The 21308-nt window shown below is 40.1% G+C and overlaps 3 protein-coding genes across 6 annotated transcripts; 1 reads left to right on the top strand and 2 right to left on the bottom strand.

The window, feature by feature from the left end:
• Positions 1-416: 416 nt before the first annotated feature.
• Positions 417-3749, bottom strand: LOC136772826 (protein trapped in endoderm-1-like). Of its 4 annotated transcripts, XM_066725985.1 has the most exons (4): positions 3396-3749; positions 2477-3270; positions 1388-1634; positions 417-1069 (listed from the first exon to the last, which is right to left on the bottom strand). In XM_066725985.1, the coding sequence occupies exons 2-4, from the start codon at positions 2613-2615 to the stop codon at positions 421-423; spliced, it is 1035 nt and encodes a 344-aa protein (XP_066582082.1). In that variant the 5' UTR covers positions 2616-3270; positions 3396-3749; the 3' UTR covers positions 417-420. The 4 variants fall into 4 exon arrangements, with proteins under 4 accessions (XP_066582082.1, XP_066582081.1, XP_066582085.1 ...); XM_066725984.1 differs by having other exon boundaries at positions 2477-3749; XM_066725988.1 differs by lacking the exons at positions 2477-3270; positions 3396-3749 and adding an exon at positions 2067-2199.
• A 4162-nt stretch (positions 3750-7911) lies between these two features.
• LanB1 (laminin subunit beta-1) lies at positions 7912-19143 on the bottom strand. Its single transcript, XM_066725975.1, has 14 exons — positions 18816-19143; positions 17782-17909; positions 16747-16794; positions 15599-15821; positions 15143-15460; positions 14357-14922; positions 14098-14277; positions 13714-14039; positions 13226-13639; positions 12959-13154; positions 12396-12842; positions 11807-12314; positions 10654-11737; positions 7912-10548 (listed from the first exon to the last, which is right to left on the bottom strand). Exons 2-14 carry the CDS (start codon positions 17846-17848, stop codon positions 9577-9579), a joined length of 5349 nt encoding a protein of 1782 aa, XP_066582072.1. The 5' UTR covers positions 17849-17909; positions 18816-19143; the 3' UTR covers positions 7912-9576.
• Positions 18825-20086, top strand: LOC136772819 (uncharacterized). The gene is made up of 3 exons (XM_066725976.1): positions 18825-18916; positions 19649-19859; positions 19991-20086. Exons 1-3 carry the CDS (start codon positions 18830-18832, stop codon positions 20038-20040), a joined length of 348 nt encoding a protein of 115 aa, XP_066582073.1. The 5' UTR covers positions 18825-18829; the 3' UTR covers positions 20041-20086.
• The last annotated feature ends 1222 nt before the right edge of the window (positions 20087-21308 follow it).

Genomic DNA, 21308 nt, shown 5'->3' with positions numbered 1-21308 from the left:
AATTTTGTCAATGCTTTAAATATACAGTTGTGTGAATATTTTTACCTTAATAAAGTTAGTTCGTTATGTTCAAATATTTGCATTACTCTATATGCAGCCCTTTATTTTCTACATCCCTATTTTATAATTATATATTTATTAAATGACTTTAGGTGAATTTACAGTAATAAAAATATATTTATAATAGTGTCATTTTAAATCATATTACATATATATATATAACAACATATATACAATGTATTTTTAAAATTGAATAAAATAAGAGTCACTCCTATTTGTTTTTTAAAGAAATAAACTATTTCGTCCCAAAGATACATCGATCGATTATTCGCTAAGAATAATTTACAGACTTGTACTTCGTCTTCTAATTGTCTCATTTATATAATTATAAATTGTTTCTTCCACTTTGTACAAACATTGTTAAGTAGTTTGCGGGGACGAGACTTTGCTAGAGTGTGAATGCGTTGGTCTAGGACCAGACATTGTAATTTTACTGGTACCTGGGCACAGAACTTGCCTGTAGGCTTCTCTGTAAAGTTTATTCGTGCCAGCATAGATGAAAGGATTGATAACGGCGGAAGCCCAGGCCAAAATCGACGCAATCACATGAATAATTGGAATCCTGATCTTGTCGTCCAACACGTTGGCCAGCATCAGCGGCATAAAGCAGAGTAAGAAGCAGAGAAAAATCGTCAGCATTAATCTCGTCACTCTAGAATCTTCTCGACGTTGGAATCCAGCTGTTTTGCGCTTACTAGGACCAGCATGTGCCTCCAAATTTTTCCTGCTCTTTCTAACTTTCCAATAAATGCATAGATAAGATACGCTGATAACGACACATGGCACGATAAAGGCCAGGACGAATAGCAGCTTTTTGGGACTAGATCCATTTTTCTTTAAAATTGTACACGAAAATGTCGCTGGGTCCAGGCCCAAGGTCCCCCAAACGCTCAGCAAAGGTGGTATCATGAGGGAAAAACTCAGTGTCCATATGGCGATCAGCATCAAAACTATTCCTTTTGTCGTGTACAGTCGAGAATATATATCCGATTGGGATATTAAAACGTACCTAAAGAAGAAGAAGAAAAAAAACAGTAAAATAACATACATTTTTTCAAAATGATAACCATAAAAAGATTTTATAATAACAATAATACAATGGAATGATAGTTTGATAAAATAGTTTATAATTAGCTAAGTGTATCCTTTTATTCGACTGAGATAAGATTTTGATTGGGACTTAAAAATGCTGACGAAAGCTTCTTTGCATTTCTTTTAGATGATACGACAATGATTATTTAGATATATCTATATCCATCTACCATTTCATTCGTTACATGCCAATCGATAATGAATGTTGAAGACGATGCTCCAGCTATTTTCTTACCTGTTGAGCGTTATTGCTACCATGCTGAGTAAGGAAACCGCGACGTTCCCATAGAAAAACAATGGGAATATTTGACAAAGAGTATCGCCCAGTATCCAAGCTTGGTTCCAATACCTGCTTGCTGTTAGTGGCAAATTAACAGCTGAAAATATCAAATCCGATACGCTCAGACTGACCACAAATGCTGTCGTGGCATGCCTTCTCAGTCTTGCATATTTTAATAATGCAATTACTGTTATAAGATTTCCTGCAAATCAAAATTATTCATAGAATATTATTTACATTTATTTTTAAATTAATTTTTCCATGTAATCAAGACTCCTTTTATATCTCATTTTCTTGGCTCGTGGATTACCGTTTTCCAATTCAATACATAATACACAAGCATAAGCTACAAAATAGCCGATAGGCTGGGTCCACATAATTCAGAGAGCAAACGCCAAACAACATTCTTCATTTCTTATGCACTAGAATTATTCATGACTCGCGCTCCAAATTTGTATCTGTCAAGCTACTAACCGAATTTAACTTTTCTATACACCTATGAAACGTGACATTTATAGAAAGATATATCTCAAAAGATAAAAGGCAATATTTTTTCAATCATTATTTTTATAATAAATTTACATAGCGATAAGTTTGTTATTTTTGTTTATATAGCTTCATTTAATTCACTTACGAGACTGCATTGATAAAATTGTATGCGTGTAAGTAAACTGCACCAATTACCGAGTTAATTGCAGGCACGAAATAATGAAAGAGGAAGATAAGGATAAAGAAAACGATAAGTGGCAAAACGAGGGTGTTAACAGTATAGTTTTATAGCTCCGCGAAAGAATTGGAGGAGAGTATTTTTCATTATCAATTAGATCGAATTAAAGGTCGGTAAATCCATTGATCTAAATGTGCTTCCATATATATATATATATACTAAATACTATAAACGACGAAATAATTCCAAATCATGATAAACCCAGAACCAAAACTATTCTTGTTTACAAATAATTATATTCAATAATATTTATCCTATCGCGTATATACACATACAAAAGGTAAATATATATATAGATAAATTATCAGAACTTTTACCTAGAATGCCGATTATGCTGAAAATGATCGCACAAACCGCAGCTATGATCATCACCGATCTCGGCAAAGATTCGAACGATCCGCTCTCCACTATCTTCGCAATCGTTGCATTATCCATTTTCGAATTCTCCATTTTCATTCCTCTCCGATATTTACATTTTATTCCATGACAAGTTAAAGCTACACTATAAAAACTCGCACAACTTTGGTACACACTTTAATAATTAACTCTCGCATAAAAACACTTTAGCAACGAATCAAAAAATTAACAAACTCGTAATTGATAATATAAAAGAATTTAAAAAAAATCTCCCCAGTTTCCTCGAAAAAAGTGTCTTCCCCGAACGACATCACAGTCGAAGAATAATCAAGTCTGAGTTTTAAGAGTGACTCGAAAGTTTCGAGTTTGGTTTTTGCGGATGAAGGAGGAGGAGAAGAATGTTGGTCCAATTTTAATAACGGCCTACAGAGTCACCGTGTATAAAATATAGTATTGTCAAAATGATAACTGGCTGACTGCACGATGACTGTTCAGCTGCACGTGCGAGCAGCCACTGGAGAGTCGAGATAGCGAATTCTCGCAAAGATCGCTAACTACATGTGTGCGAAATCCTTCATCGAAGCTCTCAAGACCGCGCCAGGAGTTCTCGTTTGGCAAAAAAACTGGAATTTTTCAGTCAGTTTCCGGTCCTTTTTACTCTCCAGCACTATCCTGTGGGATAAAAACCGAGCAAACTGCAGTCGTCTTTCAGCTCCAACACAATGACACCTCTCTCTATTCTCTTCTTGTTTTCCTACACAGAAATACCTAGCAATTACTCAGTCCCTGATCAATATTTCACGTTTTCACTTTCATCGAACAAACGAGCAATATTCCTAATTGATTCGATAATTCCTCAGCAGTGGAAGGGAAATCAACCTTTGCCTCCTACAAACCGGTATTTGTTGTTCACTATTTTTTTATAACAAAAAAAATACTCAGCCTCGCAATCCTCTCTCAAAATGTTCACGCTTCATTGAAAATCCTGCAAAACTCCACTGGCACGACAGTTGATCCTAATTTTCGAGGCGTTTCCTCCCGAGTCTCTCGAGTGCCCGTGACTCGACTGGTACCACTTGTATCAAGCAAGATTTTTTGCCTGTCAATTCTGCTGGCTGGCAAAGACAACGTGGTCCTGAGACATTCGTTGGAAATATTTGCTGTGGATCGACTGTTGACCTTCTACAATGTTTACCCTTTGTGCCCAGCTCGACTTATCTGACAAGAAACATCAATTTGCTTCTTATTCATTCGGTCCCCTTCCTCCCCCCTCCTTTTTTGTACACCACCCCTCGTCTTCTTCACGCCACACACTGATAAATGCACTCGTCTCTCCCACGGACACTTTATAAATTTTTATCTCTCGACACTTTTGGGCTACTGACCTTTGGCCTCTTACATTTATTGAAAACTCCCGATTAAATTCTCCGGCTTCTTCGTCCTCTTCCCAAAACACTTTTTTCCCAATATTTACGATACTCAATATACATCGTATATCACGAGACTCGTAAATTAAGAAAAAAGAAAATAATTTCAAAGACAACTATTAGAGTACGTCTAATTTGACAACGTAGTTTATAATTCTACGTTTCCACGAAGAAGTCGATTGCACCATTAGTGGGCATAATTAATTAATGTCGCTGTTAATTATACACGGGTTTAATGTGTCGGCGCGGCACATGTTCATCAAAGACTGGTACCAGTACGGTGGCTATAACGCCGAGTTTACGATGAATGCACACAGCTTCTTATCTAACTCGCTCGATTTAACTCTCCCCATCCTCCTTTTTACTTTCTTCCACACCGACTGCCAGCTCCCGAGAGACTCAGCCTCTTTTTAGTCGATCCAAGAGGAGGACCCCGCGTTTTTACCTACCCCAATCGCACAACGTCTCCAATCTGCAACAATCAAATAACGAGTTCCGATATAATTAACATTCAACCAAGTACACGCACGTATAACACGATTGACTAATTTTTATTTATTTATTACTTCAACTAAAAATTCAACAATCTCCACGAGACTCCTGCATACTTTCCATGAATTTCGAATTCCGAGCTATTTTCATCAGAAACCGCGTTTGCTCGTCGCGCGATCGAATCCCCTTAATTATTGTTTACCCTCCGCCACACCTACATTTTTTTCTATACCCTTACAAGACGCTTCGAACGATTATTACACTCGCGGCGAGCAAAAATATTCTGTTCTCTTGCAAAAGTAGATTGGCGAACGATCGATCAATTTTTTCGGCAAGGTCGTGCAGGCGTGAATTAAAACTTTATATAGTTTGCAATTATCCGCCTCCCCAGCAGGAAACTGCTAGTTGTTATAAATGTGTCAGTAACCTACTCTTCGCAATCTGATTCTTCCTGCAACCGCAAATCATTGAGAGTCGTTGCTGAGATTTGATTAGAATTTTTAGACCGGTACTCGATTACAGCATTTTACTATACAGTTTATTGTTATTATATAATAATGAACGAGTCAATTCAGAGGAACGAGTAGGCGAATTCTATCGGAATGAATAATTTATGAAAAAATGGAATTTTCGACTGACCGCATTGGATGATTTTCTTGGATCGGGGATGATGCGAGTTTTGCCGGTGAGCGAGAACTGAGGGAAAGAGTCGCGTAGCGATTTTCGAGAAGGTATAAGGAGCGACGAGTGCACCGGTCACATGGTGATTGGCGCAGCTTTCGACCGGGTTCGCCGCTCCTTCCCGTTGCCAGCTGTCAACCCCCACAAAAGGTGCCCAACACAATCGGAAGGAACTCTCTTCACCGTCCAACAGCCCCGGTCTCTACCCCCCCCCCCCCCACACCCCACTTCTCCCCTTCTCTCTTTCTTACACACGCACACACGCCTTTTACTTATAAAGTTCAGCTACTACTTCCCCCTTCACCCCCTCCTTATCCCATCCACAAACTGCTGTAGGCCCTACGATTACCGATAATCTTTCCATTTCAGGAACGCACGTTCCTCTGAACGACCAGCGAAGGAAGTCATCGTCATTTTAACCGTGTCCATGCTCAATTCGTACTTCAAATTTATAGCTCATCAAAGGTTCCCTACTCCCACTCATTTTTCTTTGGAACCTTCGATTACTTTCAACGATTGGTTCTTAAATACTTGATGAAATATATATATATATATATATATTTGAAGAGACAAACCTCGTTAAATCCTACAATTTTCTTTTATAACAGGAAGTAACAAAAAGATAGGAATATTTTTCTTGGGTTTTCTACGATAGGTTTAGAATATTTTTTTCTATGCAATGGAATGTTTTTTTTTTTTTTCAAAAATACGAACGTTGTCGGTGGTCCTTAAACAGGGGCTGTTTTGGAGAAAGTAAGAAGGTGGGAAGGAAAAGCAAATATAGTCAGGAAATCCGACCTCGTGTAATCGTACTGAATAAACATTTAACTTCCCTGTGATTTTATTTATTATTTTCTTAGACAATTAGAACTTTTTTCTAATGTAAGGTTTATTTAAGTTTTTGTTTAAAAATTGCATATGTAATAACAATTTTGATTCTCGTTTTTTTGTTCATTAATTAAATTTTGTAGCTGTATACTATCCATTTAAAAAGTCCAATTGGTCAATCATACCCAGTTACTTTTTAATACGTCATTTCCTGCCTTAAAAACTGTAATAGTCTATTCACCAGCGTATCCGGGACTGTCGATGGTCCAAGGTTGTAATTGCAAATTTCCTTCCTGTTCGTCGCGTCTATACCTTATGGGAAAGGTCAAAAGTTCTTCCGAAGATAAACGTGAATTTATACGAGTCCCTGATAAAGCGAGCATAATAGAACTTTAATCGTATCGATCAATCCTCTCCTCGATTATTAAAAGAATAATTTTTCAAATTTCAAAACATTTTAACATCGCTCACAAAATTCCGCGATGATAAAAATTAATTACTCGAACTATAAATTAAGAAAGATTCAATGTCAAATTTCTTATTTACCGAGTATATTCCTAGGAATAAAGCAAAATATAACATTATTTTCTATGGATTGTATATCTTCAGAAAATTAGATAAAAATAATAATAATAATCCGTTATGAGAATCAATAAAGCTTCCGGTAATTTGTCGTCTCGTGTTCCTTTCGTCTTTCTAGTTGGTTTGTGATATGCACAGAAGTCACAACGACCGCACCACCAACTGTGTCTTTGTCTCGTGGCCAGTGACGCTCAATATTTTTATTTCCATTCCGCAACATAGTATCGAGAGTCCAATAATTACATGACGTGGAAAATGATAATCTTGTTGTCTCCATTGATTATTCTCCAACTGTTGGACTCTGCAGTTGCAGATTTCTCTTTTATTTTCCGCAGTGGAAGCTACGAAGATAGAAAAATTTCATTATTAATTTACAGGATTATGAGAGCCCCTGGACCACTCGTTGAATGAACTCATTGTGCTTAGCCCTCGTAAACCTATATTCCATTTGCATCCAACAGAGCGTTCTATTCACAAACACCCTCGAATAACTACGTCTGAAAGGGAAAAAGTCTCCAGAGTTTAGCCATGATGACAATTAAGCAAAATGCAAATAAAAAGTTTTCGTGTATTATTCCAAACATCCTCGTCCGGAGGTTTCATGCTGGAATAAAGAGACAGGCACGGAGTGAAGAGCAAATGGAAAATAATAATAGAACTCTCTTCACACATCAAACTATACCACCCTTTGAGAACGATTTAAAGGATCATTCGTTAAAACTCGGCAGTTAGACCAAGCTCTATAATTTTAAAGGATTATTGCAAAGATCAAAGAATAATACAAAATACACAAGTTATTTTAGAGATTCGCTCTGTCTCCCGAGCTTAAATTACATCGGTGGTGGTGGCTTCGTCACGGTACCAAGTTTCTATTTACGCACGTGTGCAGACCGAAACCAGAGTCTATCATAATAAACTTTAATATCTATATTTATATTGCAATTATGCACGTGAAATTTCTCAGCCAGAAAAAACCGCTTGGAAAATCGATAAATCTCGTGTGGAAAGTCGTTGATCGAATTTTGCAGTGCAAAGTTTTTGGGGCTTTTAAATAATAAATATACGCCAGTTAAAAACTTTGCGACAGACTTTGTCGAGGTAAGGGAAGAAACTTTCAGACATTCAGGAAATAATAAAGTCCCATTCAGATTAAAATATTCTATCAGGCAGTGATATCGCGTTTCCGTTGGCCCTTTTTTCCTACAATCTACAATCACGTGCCGGAAAAACATTGTTATCGTAAGAATAACCCACGAATATAACGCGCTCTCCGATTCAATGATCCGAAAAGCTCGGGGTTGCTGTTGGATTTTGCAATGTGTGTAGACTGAACGAAAAATACATGGGAAATTTATTCAAGAAAATTTAACTCTGCCACCTGTCTGATATCTTTTATCAATCTTTATTTTACTAATGTATAATATTCTGAATTCTGTATAATTATAACAAAGTATTAAATATACATTCAAAAGCTTTTGGTTGAAGCATCTATGTTATTGCATCTGCCGTTAACTTAACAGTAAACTTACAACTGATAAGTTTACGGAATCGTTTGAGAAAATGATTTATTTTTCATTTCTTGCGCAATAAATTTTCCTTAATTAAATGGTAATCTCTTTTTCATTTTCTCTAACTTTTATGTAAATTTTCATTCTTTTGGTCGTCTCATCACTGGTACCTATTCCTTTCTTTATTACTCTCTCTCTCTCTCTCTCTCTCTCTCTCTTTCTCTTTCTCTCTCATTTCTTCCTTGATTTTCAGAAATTAATGTTGCTATGGTCGCTTCTTGATGAAACTTTAAACCTCTATTGAAATAATTGTAACAATTACGACAGAAAGTGACTGTACGTTGGGTATTACGTTAACTTCGGTTAACTTACGCTGTTTAATATTTTATTTACAGATTGGCGTTCTGTAAATAACGATTATTATTTACAAGTGCTACACATGGACTGAAAAAAGGCCTCCCCTCGACTTTGTATTCTACTTACAGTACCGTATCTATGTATTTAGAATCTACTTTATTGTTACTGAGATGAAGAATTCGTTACTACTCTATAAGTACAAAATCATTTTGTATATTTCTTTCAGCCTCAATACGTTTTGCTCAGTCATTTGTTTAGCGTTAAGTAAATTCTTATGGGCGATATAATTCTTCAAAAAAACCCATGAGCACCTCAATTTCCAGGAATAGTAATATCAAGAAAATTGTGTCTGGATTTTCAAGAAAAATTAAATATTCTCATTTGGTGAAACTTTAAAGGCACGATACACGTATTACATGATGATTGAACAAAATTCTTTCAAGTTTTTGCTTGATTTATGATCAAACTCAATTATTTTTTTGCATATTTTTCATGATCCTCTTCGCGTTTTCTGTTAAACTGTATCGCACGATTAAAGAGTCATTGTAAATGCATCGTATGTGAACTTATGAAATACCTTTTTGAACACATAAACAAGTGGACCCTTCGTGTAAGATTATGGCACTGACAAGAACTCCTTAAAATATTTACATTACTCCTAAAACAGAATTTAGAATTAATGTTAAATATTTTCAAAGAGACTTGTATGAACTAATAGGCACTTTATTTATGTTAACTATCAATAAATGCTAATCCCAGTGGGTCATAAAGCTCTCTCGCTCGATAAAATTGAATTCAAAAATATTTTCTTCAACTGGCACTCTACACAGTCTCGCATTATTCAGATTCGTATTACTGATTGGCCCCTGCTTTTCGGTTTGACAAATTTTCTACAGCTGATTGACAATACAAAAACCTACGTCTTGCAATATTGAGATATTCTTATTTATACCACGCACACAATGTATAAGATTGTTGTTACTCAAATAAAAAATTCTAAAAGGAACCCAAAGACTCGACAAACTTCTTGTTAGGAGCTGAGAGGACTCGTGGACGTTGGAAGGAAACATCGTCGAGATATTTTGTATAGGCCAATAGTTCACATGGGATTACGAGGATGTTTCACCCTATACACATACCAAAAATAGCGATACGAATCTCTGATCTAAAAACCTATTGGGAAAATTATGTAGTGCATCTCCTGTACTTCTGCGATTTAATTTCTATTTCAGCCAGATGTTTCTCCATTTCTGCTGTGAGAGAGTCAACGTCGGTCATCAGGTCGGACAGAGTCCTTTCGTTATCTCTGTAGACACTCTCCATACCGTCCAAGTCCTTGAATTTTGTCGTAGTGTCGGCTGTTAGTTCGGATGCTCTCTGCAGGAGCTTCTTGGCTCTCTGGATGTCACCTTTGCTCTTGTTGACTCTCTGATAAAGCGTCTCATCAGCATTCTTGTACTCCGTAGCGAGCTTCTTCGTCTTTGCATCCACCACTTTGGCCTCCTCTCCGACACTACGAATTCCGGACTCTATTTCCTGTTCAAGGACAAATTCGTTTCTCTTCGACTGGGTTTGAACCTGTTTAAGACGAGCATCCAGAGCATCGACGGATTGCGTAGTATTGTTGGCCTTGGCTTGGGCCTCTTTGGTCACTTCGGTAATGTCCGCTAGGTCCTTGTGGGCCTTGGAAACGTCCTTTTCAGCTTGTTCTATAGCACCCTGCGCCATTTTCTGAGCATTCTGAGCCTCGCTAATCAGCAACACCACTTTGTCGGCCAGCTCCTGTTTAGCCAGTGCAGCCTCCTTGGTCCTATTAGCTCGGTACTCCAATTGTTGGGCCAACCGAAGGTCACCCTCCGTCTCTGCCAAAATCTCGTCAGAATCCGTCAAAGAACCAACGATGTTCTTGATCTTGTCTGCTAGATCCTTGATCTCTTCCGGCCTAAGAGGAATATTCTTCGTCAGCACCTCGTTCGCCAGGTCCCTGACCATCGATGGTGTCGCATGCTCCTCGCTTAGAATATTCCAGATCTTCTTGTTAATGTCTGACAAATCTTTGGCGATCTTGTCTGTCTTGTTCCGACCATGAAAAGCGTAATTGTACGCATCCTGAGCGTTTCCTCTAGCAGCTACTGCACCCTGCTTGACCTTGATCACCTGGAAAATTTATTTCCGCTCGAATATATCGATATTCTTAACAATAGCTGTTATTTGCTAAATATCAAGAAAATTCAATTTAATTCCTATATTTGAAACACTTACGTTACGCAACAACTGCTCAGCTTCGTCCTTTTGGCCCTTGATTTTCGCAGCCTGTTGCTTGGCAACGTCCAAAGCTTGAGTAGCCTTCGTGACAGCCCCAGCATCGCAGGACAAACCACCGCAGACTCCGCATCCAGCACCTCCACAAACGTTACTACATTCCGTTACGTTATCACCGCACATGTCCAAATTGAGACTGGGCATAATGGAATTCAAGTCGGTAAGCTTGCTGCCCAGTCGCTGAAGAGCATCCTCGTTGCGTTCCTGAGCATCATTCACCAGCATGTTGTTCTTAACTAGCAAATTCTCCGTGTGTTTTCGATAACGCTCTGCGTCCGCAAGTATATTACTGGTATCATTCGCAATTTTCTCAGCTTGCTTGGACTGTTCTGCCATTTGTTGGGTGACGTTCAGGGCACCTTGAACGTTCTCCTCTTGAAGCCTCGTGGCGTTCTCCCTGAGATCCAACGCTCTCTGGTGCAAGCTGCTCGTCCTGTTCTTCATGTTCTTCAAAGCAACGTCTCCAAGGTTGACCCTCTGGCTAACAGACTCCAAAAGAATGTCGGCTTCCTCCAGGTTTTTCGTGGAAGAATTGATGCTATTTGCAAGCTGATCCGCTTGATGGTCCAGTTCATCAAGGTCCTGGGACCTGATGGAAGTGTTGCTGATCAGAGAGCTGACCTGATCCAAGGATTTTACCATATCGTCAAATTCCTGGCTGTAGACACCCGTGGTACCAACTTTCTGAATTCTGGAAGCCTCTTCTATGACCATTTTCGTAGTATTCTTCAGGCCAGTCAGGATCAAGTCCCAATTGTCGAAACATTCGCCGCAAGGACTGCATTGAGGTGCATCGCCTTGATAGCCACGATCGCACTGATCGCACTTATCTCCACCTATGCCTTTGTGACAGACACAGGTCCCTGTCTCGCGGTTGCACTGAAGACTCGAAGAACCGATCAAGTCACAGTCGCAAGGGTAACACTCGACGTTAGGGTTGCCCCAGAAGTTTGTCTGACACTCGTTGCAACGTCTTCCTCCAAATCCTGGCTTGCAGGCACAGGTACCATCGAACGGATTGCACCTAAAATTAAAAGAACAATGAAGGCGGTTCTTTGCGACGATGACAGAAATTGAATGAAGAAATACTAACGTATCTGAGAGACTACCAACGACGTCACACTGGCAAGGGTCGCAACCTTGGCCACTGGCGATTCTCCAATGATTCTCTTCGCAGGTGTCGCAAAGCTGACCGATCACGTGTGGGAGACAAGGACACTGACCAGTTCTATGGTCGCAGAAACCAGCCGATTGGTCAGTACCCAGGACGTTGCATTGACAGTCGTTACAATTCTGCTCCAATGCATTTCCATAAAAGCCAGGCTTGCAAATTTGGCAATTTGGTCCATCGGTGTTGTACAGACACTGAAGACAACGTCCAGTGTGAGGATCGCAATTGCCTGGTCTTCTGATGTCAGTGTTATTGCTACAGTCACAAGGTTGGCAAGCTCCTCCCGCCACTTCAGGATTGCCAAAATAATTCTCGGTACAGCTCTCGCACCTTGGACCAGTGTAGCCCTCGAAACATTCGCAGATAACGTCGTGGGTCACTGGGTCCAATGAGCAACTTTCAGCATAAGAGTGTCCAGAGTCCAAGGTACCTTTTTCAATGAGGGTTCAAGTGTTAGGAGAAACGAGTCTATTCTGATTATATATTTTTTTGTATACGGAGGACACCTTACCTGGACAAGGACATGCTCTGCAAGGAATATCAACACCGAGTCGTGGATCACCATAGAAAGTGTCGATGCACCTGTCGCAGTTATGTCCAGTTGTGCTGTCCCTGCAATTGATGCAGGCGCCAGTTTTGGAATCGCAGCTGTCCGCGTGGCCATTGCACTCGCAACGTTGGCAATGTGGGAAATTCCAAAAGCCAGGCTCGCACTGTCCGCAAGTACGTCCATAAGTGTTCGGGCGACATTTACATCGACTGGTCTCAACGTCGCAGAAATTATCGAGGGCTCCTACACTGTCGCAGTCACATGGCAAGCATCCCTCGGGACCGAATCCGTAAGTTCCTGGAGCACAGCGATCGCAACGCCTTCCAACCACATTCTGCTTGCAAGGACATATACCGCCATAGTGCTGACACAGCAAACTGTGCGATCCTGTAGGATTACACTCACAGGCTGGAAAAAAGATTCACGTTTAATCCAGTGTCATTGGTCTCTTGCCTTATCTGTATATGTATTACCATATTTTCTACACACACACATTCTGAATCTCTATCCCTCTTTGAACTTACAGTGAGCACCGTTGAAAACATAGTAACCAATGCTGTTCTGGTATTTCTTGCAAGCTTCAGGCATCTCCTGCCAATAATTATCGACTTCGTTAAAGTATTGATCGCAACGATATCTCTTGTAGTCCTGAAGTCTCAATTCGCCAAGACCGGGACTCTTGAAGAAAGGAATGGCTTCTATCTTCGGTCGTAGGATGATCTATAAATTAATATGTGTTAGAGAATTTTATGGATTTATTGGTGGCTATAATATTCGACGAGAAGACTCACCGAATCTACCAGGATAGAGGCTGTAGGAGTAGGATCAACGTTATTGCTGAATTTTCTAAACTGTAGCATCACAATGTACGTCCTGCCTTCCTCCAGACAAACTTCCGGTGTAGCAATGGCACTCCTAGCGTTGAAGGGTAACTGAACGTAGAGCCTATCTTGTCCTGGTTGCCAGTCTGCACAGGGACCATTGGGATCTACCGGACCATCTCTGTCGATGATTATTTGTACATCTTCCCAAGTTCCAGGTTGCACTGGCTCGTAACGAACCACAACGTAGTACCACATGGACTTTTTCACATCGTCTATTGTGAAATTTAATTGGGATCCTTCCAAAGCTTTCATAAATCCAGTTCCGGTCCAAGTACTGTTCCTTCCATCCCTGTACGGTTCCCTGATGACTACTTGACATTGCTGTAAAATCATTCGTGAAATCATTATAATTTCCAACATTGGTGCTAAAAATTGAATGAGAAATTGGAACTCACGTCTGTGGCCCTCGACAATTCTCCTTCGTAGATCAAAAAGTCGAGCGAGCCAGTGTAATAGCTTTGCTCGGGCTGGTTGCAAGTTCGTCCGCTGACGTGTGGCTTGCAACGACATTGGCCAGTGATGACGTCACAGGAATTCTCGTAAGCACCACCAGGATCACAATCGCAAGGCTTGCACCCGTCCCGATCCTCCGAGAGGCCCCAGTATTCAGGCAAACACTGGTTGCAGTCTCGACCTGTGACGTATCTCTTGCAAGTGCATTCACCGGTAACCATGTCGCAGCCCTGATTATCGATGGTACCAAGTATGTTACAAGTACAGCCTAGAAACATAAGAAGCGTTAAAAGCACATTGAGAGCGTCCAAAGCGTCTCAACTTACTTTGACACCCTTCGGGATTGGCAACATCAAAGTTCCAGAAGCCATTCTTGCACCTGTCGCAGCGACGACCTTCGACGTTCGCTTTGCAGTGGCAGCGGCCAGATTCGTCTCCGCTGAGGACGTCCGTTTTGGAATCGCAAATGCCATCGTCGATGGAGCCGTCAAGGTCACAGTTGCAGGCTGTTAAAAATCGAAGATGCGTAAGTTTTTGAACGGTTCATTCGAAGGATTCACAGGCATTTATTGGGGAACCACTTACGTTGACATGCTTCGGGGTGAGAGATGTCTTTAGTGACGTCGTGATAATAGAAAGGTTTGCACAGTTCACAGTTCTGTCCCCTGGTGTTGTGCTGGCAGTCGTCGCAAACACCTCCAGAGACCCTTCCCGAGCGTTCGTAGACGTCCTCGTCGAAATGGCAGGACGTAGTGTGATTGTTGCAGTTACAAGGTCTGCAGGCATTCGTTTGCTTGCCCACGGCAGGTCTCCATGGTGTATCGTTGTAGAAATCCTCGCACTTCTCGCAATTCAATCCTTTGGTATTGTGCGTGCACTGACACCTACCATGGACCATGTCATTATGGACGTTCTCCACCCCTGGCAGTTCCAGACATTTCGAAGCGTGACCATAACAGGAACAGGATCCTCTTATCACCATATCAGTGATACCGTAGTAATACTTTTCACGAATTTCTGCTCGGTCGTCCAACAAATCATCCCCCAGCGTGTGTAACCTCATCATCTTAATTCTGAGATTGGTGATCTTCAGCAAATTCTGCACTTCCTTCGAGTAAGGATTCTCGATATCCAAGTTACGTGGCAAAACTCTGCAATCGGTACAGAAAATTTCAGATCCAATTCGGAATGATAAAGATGTTGTCAGTTATCGGTGATCAAGTGTTAAATTCTTTGAGGGTAAGAGTGCAAATATGATGGCTGAAATTAAAGGACAGTCGGGTGGCTGGAAAACTGAGGAGATTATTGTTGAAAGAATGGAGGTATCTATAAGGGTCAAGGTTCATTGGGTTTAATAACTGCAAAATTTACCTGAATATTACTTCGCCGTTGGAGGAAGGAGAGACGCCGGAGTACCTCGTTTCACAAATGACCTCCGTCATGCTTTGTGGAAGATGAGTGGGGACTCCCGGGAAGTATTGTTCGCAATTGTGAGCAAAGTGCCGGTAGACCTTCCAGTTCTTCCCAAAGTCGTAGGACCTCTCGATCAGCATCGCTGCTGGCCGGAAGGTCCGGAATCGGATTATGATATGCGTAAAGTGAAATTCTGCTTCAAGGTCAAATTGTATGGTCACGTTCTCTACGCCATTCTCCGCCTGCCACCAAGTTCTCGGGTTTTCGTATTGTATCCTGAAACCCAGTGACGTAGCCACGATTAAAAAATCCCTGTTCGAGAATCCTCATTGGTCTCACTGATTTATTGTTATTAATGAGAATTGACAAAAAACATGTTTTTTATTCGTCGAAGAGTTTCGGTGAGATACTCACCCACTGATAATATTTTCGATATTGTGCTGCTTGGTAGGATGGGAGGCATCGCAGAAGAAACATTTTTTTTTCTCTTTCAGATGCGAGACGATACAGTATCTTTCTGGTCCACGAAGACCACACGTCGAAGAGGCCGATAGCCTGTGTTTTCTACCGATTAGAAGGTTCCCAGTCGCAGGGTAGCAAGAACTTTGCTCGCAAGGATGAGATTTCTTCCCATGAGCTAAAATCAATGAAAATTGCTTAACATTCTTCTAGATTGCATATGGTAATAATTAGTCGGTTATACATCTTTCCTCTCCCAATGTATCATCTTCAAGGAGTCCTAGGCCCATTACCATGGAGAGAAAGATTAAAACGTGTGCTATTAAAAAAATATTTACAATTTTAAATAAGGTGTAATTAAAGGCTATCCGGAAGGATTGGTTAATTGTCAATCTTATCCACACCACACCATACCTTACTCCTTTTCCGTTTCTTCTACATTTTATTCTACTTACTTTGAATTTTTTTATTATTTGCTTATGTAATTTACACAGGGGGCAAAACCCAGGATGACGAGAACAATTAATAGTTGTATCGCAATGGTTAATACAGTGCTGTTCGTTAAGAGTTTGGGAGAGAATTGGTTTTGTACGAATGATTTTTTTGTTTTCAAACTTTTAAGATTAAACGAAATGTGCTGTAAGATCACTGGTGCCCATGCCGAATTTAGCAAGAGTTGATTATTGTCTGGGATCATTACGCTACGGTTTATCTGGAGTTACGTAATGTAACGTGCGTAAAAACTTGTGGATTTGTAGAGACAATCGACTGAGCTACCTCTTGGTTTGGTAATGATCGGGTGTGGCCAGTTATGGCGTTCTGTCAACACCTCCATAGGCGACATGTCTCCTCTCTGCACTGACCCTACAACACCCCCACTCCTTTATTCGATAACCAAACGCACCGAAGAGCCACTCTTCTCCATCCCACCGTAATTCCAATTAGAAAAAAAATTCAAATTAACAAAACGAAAAATCCCTTTTCACGGTCCTGCACGAAAAACTTTCCTCCTTCCAATTTCATATAATTTATCATTTTTCTTTTAACTCCTTATAATTCGCTCTCAATCGTCTACTCTTTTTTCTTATTTTTATAAAATTTACCTTTTAACGATAATCTCGAGTCTCTACCATACTGAGGTGTTCCATGACCTGAAAGTTGAAAATTAATTACTCAATTGCTCGAATGAGTTTTTAAATAAAATGAATTTCATGTTTTTTCTAAAGGGATTTTAAAAGGAGCGAAATATTTTCTCTAGGAATATATCTCTCACAGCTACAGCATCTTATCGGGAGGCGTTCTACTACCGGTAGAGGCTATCGCAAGAGACAAGCGGATGTTTATGATGAATCGCTTCTGGAAAGTATCGTTAAATCAAACGAGTCTTTCATCCCCCAAAATAAAATCATTACAACTTTCCAAAGATTGAAAAATCAGTTCTTTCTTCAACAGTAATTTTCTCCAGCAATAATTAATTCTTCAATTCTGTAAAAGTTGATCTTTCTTGGTTAACATACGTTCGTTATACAAAATAAGCTTAAATCTCGTGCTTCTTTTGGCAATGCTGAAGTGTGGACTTTAAAATTACCACGCAAGTCTTTTAATGGAATAAAATTTGCGAGATAAAATGATTTCGAAGTGACTTGATAAACTGACGCGTGATCTAGTTTGTTTTTTTATTAATCGAGTTATATTTGGTACTTGTTTGAGCGAGATTAGGACATTGGAGCACCTAGGACACATATTTTGGACGATTTCAAATGGTCGACCGGGTCGGGGGTCGTATCACTATCTAATCGTCATGGATAAAGACGCTTCTTGTCGTAAGGGGAATGAATGGAAAGTAGGCTATATTCATGGATAATCAACTTTCGGATTTTAGTCTCATATTATTCTTAAAAAATTCACCATCACATTTCGAGCATTAACATCCGTTGATTTATTCCGAGCAAAGTGTAACAATCTGGATAAATAAATTACAGTTGAGGGAAACGATAACGATACACGAACAATTTATGGGATTTATATATTATGATTATTATATAAAAGAAAACTAAAATGCTTTGCAAATGGTTTGTCGAGCGGGAGACATTGATAAGGAATATGAGGATACCGATCAAGTACTAAAAGAAACTTACCTAACGAGATTGTAATTAAGACGATTAAGGCCGGCAAGGCCACGTGCCAATAATTAAGCAGCACCATTTTCAAATTTCACCCCTCTGTCGTTGAACTCACCGTTCGGGAACTGTTGCTACGAGTCCATCTACGGATAGAGAAAACTGTCGTTAAAATTTCCAAAAATTGCAAACAAATTATCTTCTCGCTTCTCGCTGTTTGGCGAAAATTCCATGATATCTTTAGAGCGCGAAAACTGTAAAGAAAGCTGATTAAATTTCGCAATATCAAAAGCTTGCAAAAATTCAACACAGCTACTCATTTACTTAATACGATTATCTAATGTCTAGTCTGTCGTACTGTTATCCGACACTCGAAAGATGTTTCGAAAATCTCAGCTTCCTTGTTATATTATCGCCACCGATTTTAATTCCTCTAAACGAGTTTAAAAAATTAACACCCTTTGTCCAAAAACGAAGCTTCGCTCAAAAAACGATTGGTTCACCACTGGTCAAGAAAAAACTTTAGCTATAGCATATAGAATAAAAAATATCACACACTATAAAAAATTGCAATACGACCGAGAATCGATCGTGAATCAACGATACGATCCTGCGTGAAAAACCGTAGGAAAAATCCACGCGTTCAGTGTGCAAAAAAAATAAACTCGTCGGAGGTTCCTTTTCTGGTAATCGAGAGCTAAGAAACGCGAAATCGAGAACTCGCTGAATATTTTCTATCCGTATCGCACGAGAAAAGTCGAAGTTGACACCTCTAGGAGCTGGGACTGAGAGGCTGAAGAGTCGAAAATCACTGGATGGGACGAGCGAGAGTGTAGGAGAAAGAAAGGCGAGAGACGAGTACGAGTGAGAGGACTAGAGAGAGAGAGAGAGAGAGAGAGAGAGGGATACACTGACTGAGCAAACTGTAGAAACACAAATATAGCTCTCGGGCATCACCGGTCTCGTTCGATGCACTGTGTTCTCTTGAAAGACTTCCTGGAAGCTTTCAGCAAGAAGCGTTCGCTTTCCATTTTGTTGTTGGAATAGCTTACCAGCACGGGGTCCGATGGCTCCCGATGGATTCCTGATGCTGGCCGAACGCGAGTTCTCTCGCGTAACGGAGAGAACAAGGGAGAAGGATAGATATAGTTGCGTGAGTTTGTTTGTATATATATATATATATATATAGGTGTGTTCGTGCGGGAACGTGAATGAGGGGGGTGGGGGTGTCTCGTTGATGGCCCAGGACGAGCCAAGAAGGTGGATCGACTCGTTGGCAGTTCTGACCAGGAGGTATTGTCCTGGGGGGTCCAATGAGAAAGAAGCGGCTGTGGCGCCTTGAAGATGAGAAGGGCAGCGCACGCTGGCCGCTGCTGCTCTCTCGGCTGCTGACGCGACTCTCACCGGATTGCTCACGATGTGCGCTGCACGGCTCGTACACAGCGGAGACGGAGGAGAGACAGCTCGAGAGAGAGAGAGAGAGAGAGACGAGAGACTCGTTCCGCACTCACCCAGGACCGTACTCGTCGGGCGAGGTCGCCCTCGCGAGCGCGGGTGGGGCTATTCGCTTCCGAAGCATTGCTCTTTACCCCCCTCCCGAATCTACCGTTTTTATCACTCCACTCTCTTAAAATATTCCCAGAAACAAACAACTCGTGTAATCCTTTTTTCACTTCTCTTTATAAATCCTCTTACCCCCCCCCCCCTTCATTTCTATTTCCACAACTTCATTTATCTAATTTTCTCCCTACCCCTCCTGCTTCCTACATGATCGACACTAGAATTTTCCGGATTCCTCCCGTTTCTCCATCCCAGATTTTCCAATTATTTTTTAAACTTAAGAGGGCTCTTACTTGCAGATTTTATTGAAGTTTTTGCTTTCTAGACGAACCAATCTGTTGGCACGACAGAGTGTCGGGGAAAAGGTGCAGGCTTTATCCGTGCGCTGAGGAAACGTGCAGAGATACGACGGAAGGCTCTGGTCTTTGCTACACCACACGTGCAGCACACTTGGATTTTTCTCTCAAGCTTTTCTTTCATTGACCACACTCGTGTAACCTATGGCGAATACTTATCGGTTTATCCCTCGTATCAATGTAGGCATTATTTGCAATGTGTACGATTATCGTTCGAACGAGGTTCAATAATTATAATGATTCAGAGAAACGAGAGTGATGTCAGACGTAAACAACGGAGAGTGTAATAATTTTTTTATTTATTTTTGCAGTGGGACGAAACTGGAGTACCGATTTGACACTGTCATTTGGAGAAGCATGAAAGCTGGAGGTTTCTATGTTGAGGCTGATTTTTGCGTAGAAAGGAAGTAGCGTGGGTGTAAGAGCGAGAGTATTGGACGTAATGGTTTTGTGGAGCTAAATTGTATAGCGAGTGCAGCAAACGTTGCTGGAACACGAGGGAGAGTCTCTCGTAGCGAAATTGGAGTATTGAAATGATTATCGTTTCCAAGGGACTCTCATTAGCATGTGACGAGATGGAAAGCAGGATCATTGGGACGGAAGGAAGAGATGCGTGGGTTTTGTTATCATCGTGACCCCCCCCCCCCTCTGCTCCTTATAAAGATAGAATGCCATTGCCTGTGTGCTTCCCCTTGTTCTGCCACTCCCTCCTTCTCTTCTTTCCTCTGCTTGTCTCTGTCTCCTTTCCTCGTTTTGTCTATATATATGTCTCTGTATCTCTATCCCTCTTTCTCTTTGCACAATTACAAATATGATAAACAATTGATAACGCGAATTTTACAAGCGCTGAAAAATGCAAAATGTTATGATTAATCCATGAACGATAGTTACATTGTTGCTTTATCGTTATGTTATGTGAAACTTTTTATGAATTTCTTTATTTTCTCAAATCTTTCTCTCTCTCTCTCTCTCTCTCTCACTCTCACCGGCATTTGTATGGCTCTTATCCATTCTGATGCACTTTCCTGTTTTCTCAATAGATGGCAGTAGCAAAACACTTTAACAGCGTCAGAAACTAATGATTATTCTTACATTATTTAATTATTAGGTGAAGCTTTTGAATAAAATAAAAATTTGTAATAATGCATTTATTTTATGGTGTAGTCCTTGTATTTGGAGCAGATTTACTCACGTAATATTATTTAAATTTATTTTCTTCTGTAATTATTATAGTTATTTAGTTCAAGGTTGTTGTTCTTTTATTTCTAATAGATTAATATTTTTCGAATTAAAGATATCCCATAAAAAGCAAGCTTCGCTTGTAAAAAATGAAAGCAAGTACATAAATCGTCTAGCGCAAATAATATAGTAAAATATTCCAATTAAAAAAAATAGTGAAATCCAAATATTAGGCAAGTATATTTTTTTACCTTAGCAAAAGTTAAAATTTCGAAAAAAAAAAAGTAACACAAAAAAGTTACTTGCCGGCGGCGCGTTGTCTACAATTACATTAAATAGCAACATTTTAATATTACGAAAAGCAGCGCTTGTATTGTAAGATGGTTACTTAGGTATGAAAATCATGGACCCGGCAAGCAGCTTTTTTCTGTTACTTTTTTTTCGAAAATT

This window comes from Prorops nasuta, unplaced genomic scaffold (assembly GCF_024137725.1).
Source record: "Prorops nasuta isolate Cenicafe-Biocafe unplaced genomic scaffold, Cenicafe_Pnas_1.2 PNAS00004, whole genome shotgun sequence".
NCBI classification, from domain to species: Eukaryota; Metazoa; Arthropoda; class Insecta; order Hymenoptera; family Bethylidae; genus Prorops; species Prorops nasuta.
This window is presented reverse-complemented; position numbering and strand designations above follow the sequence as displayed.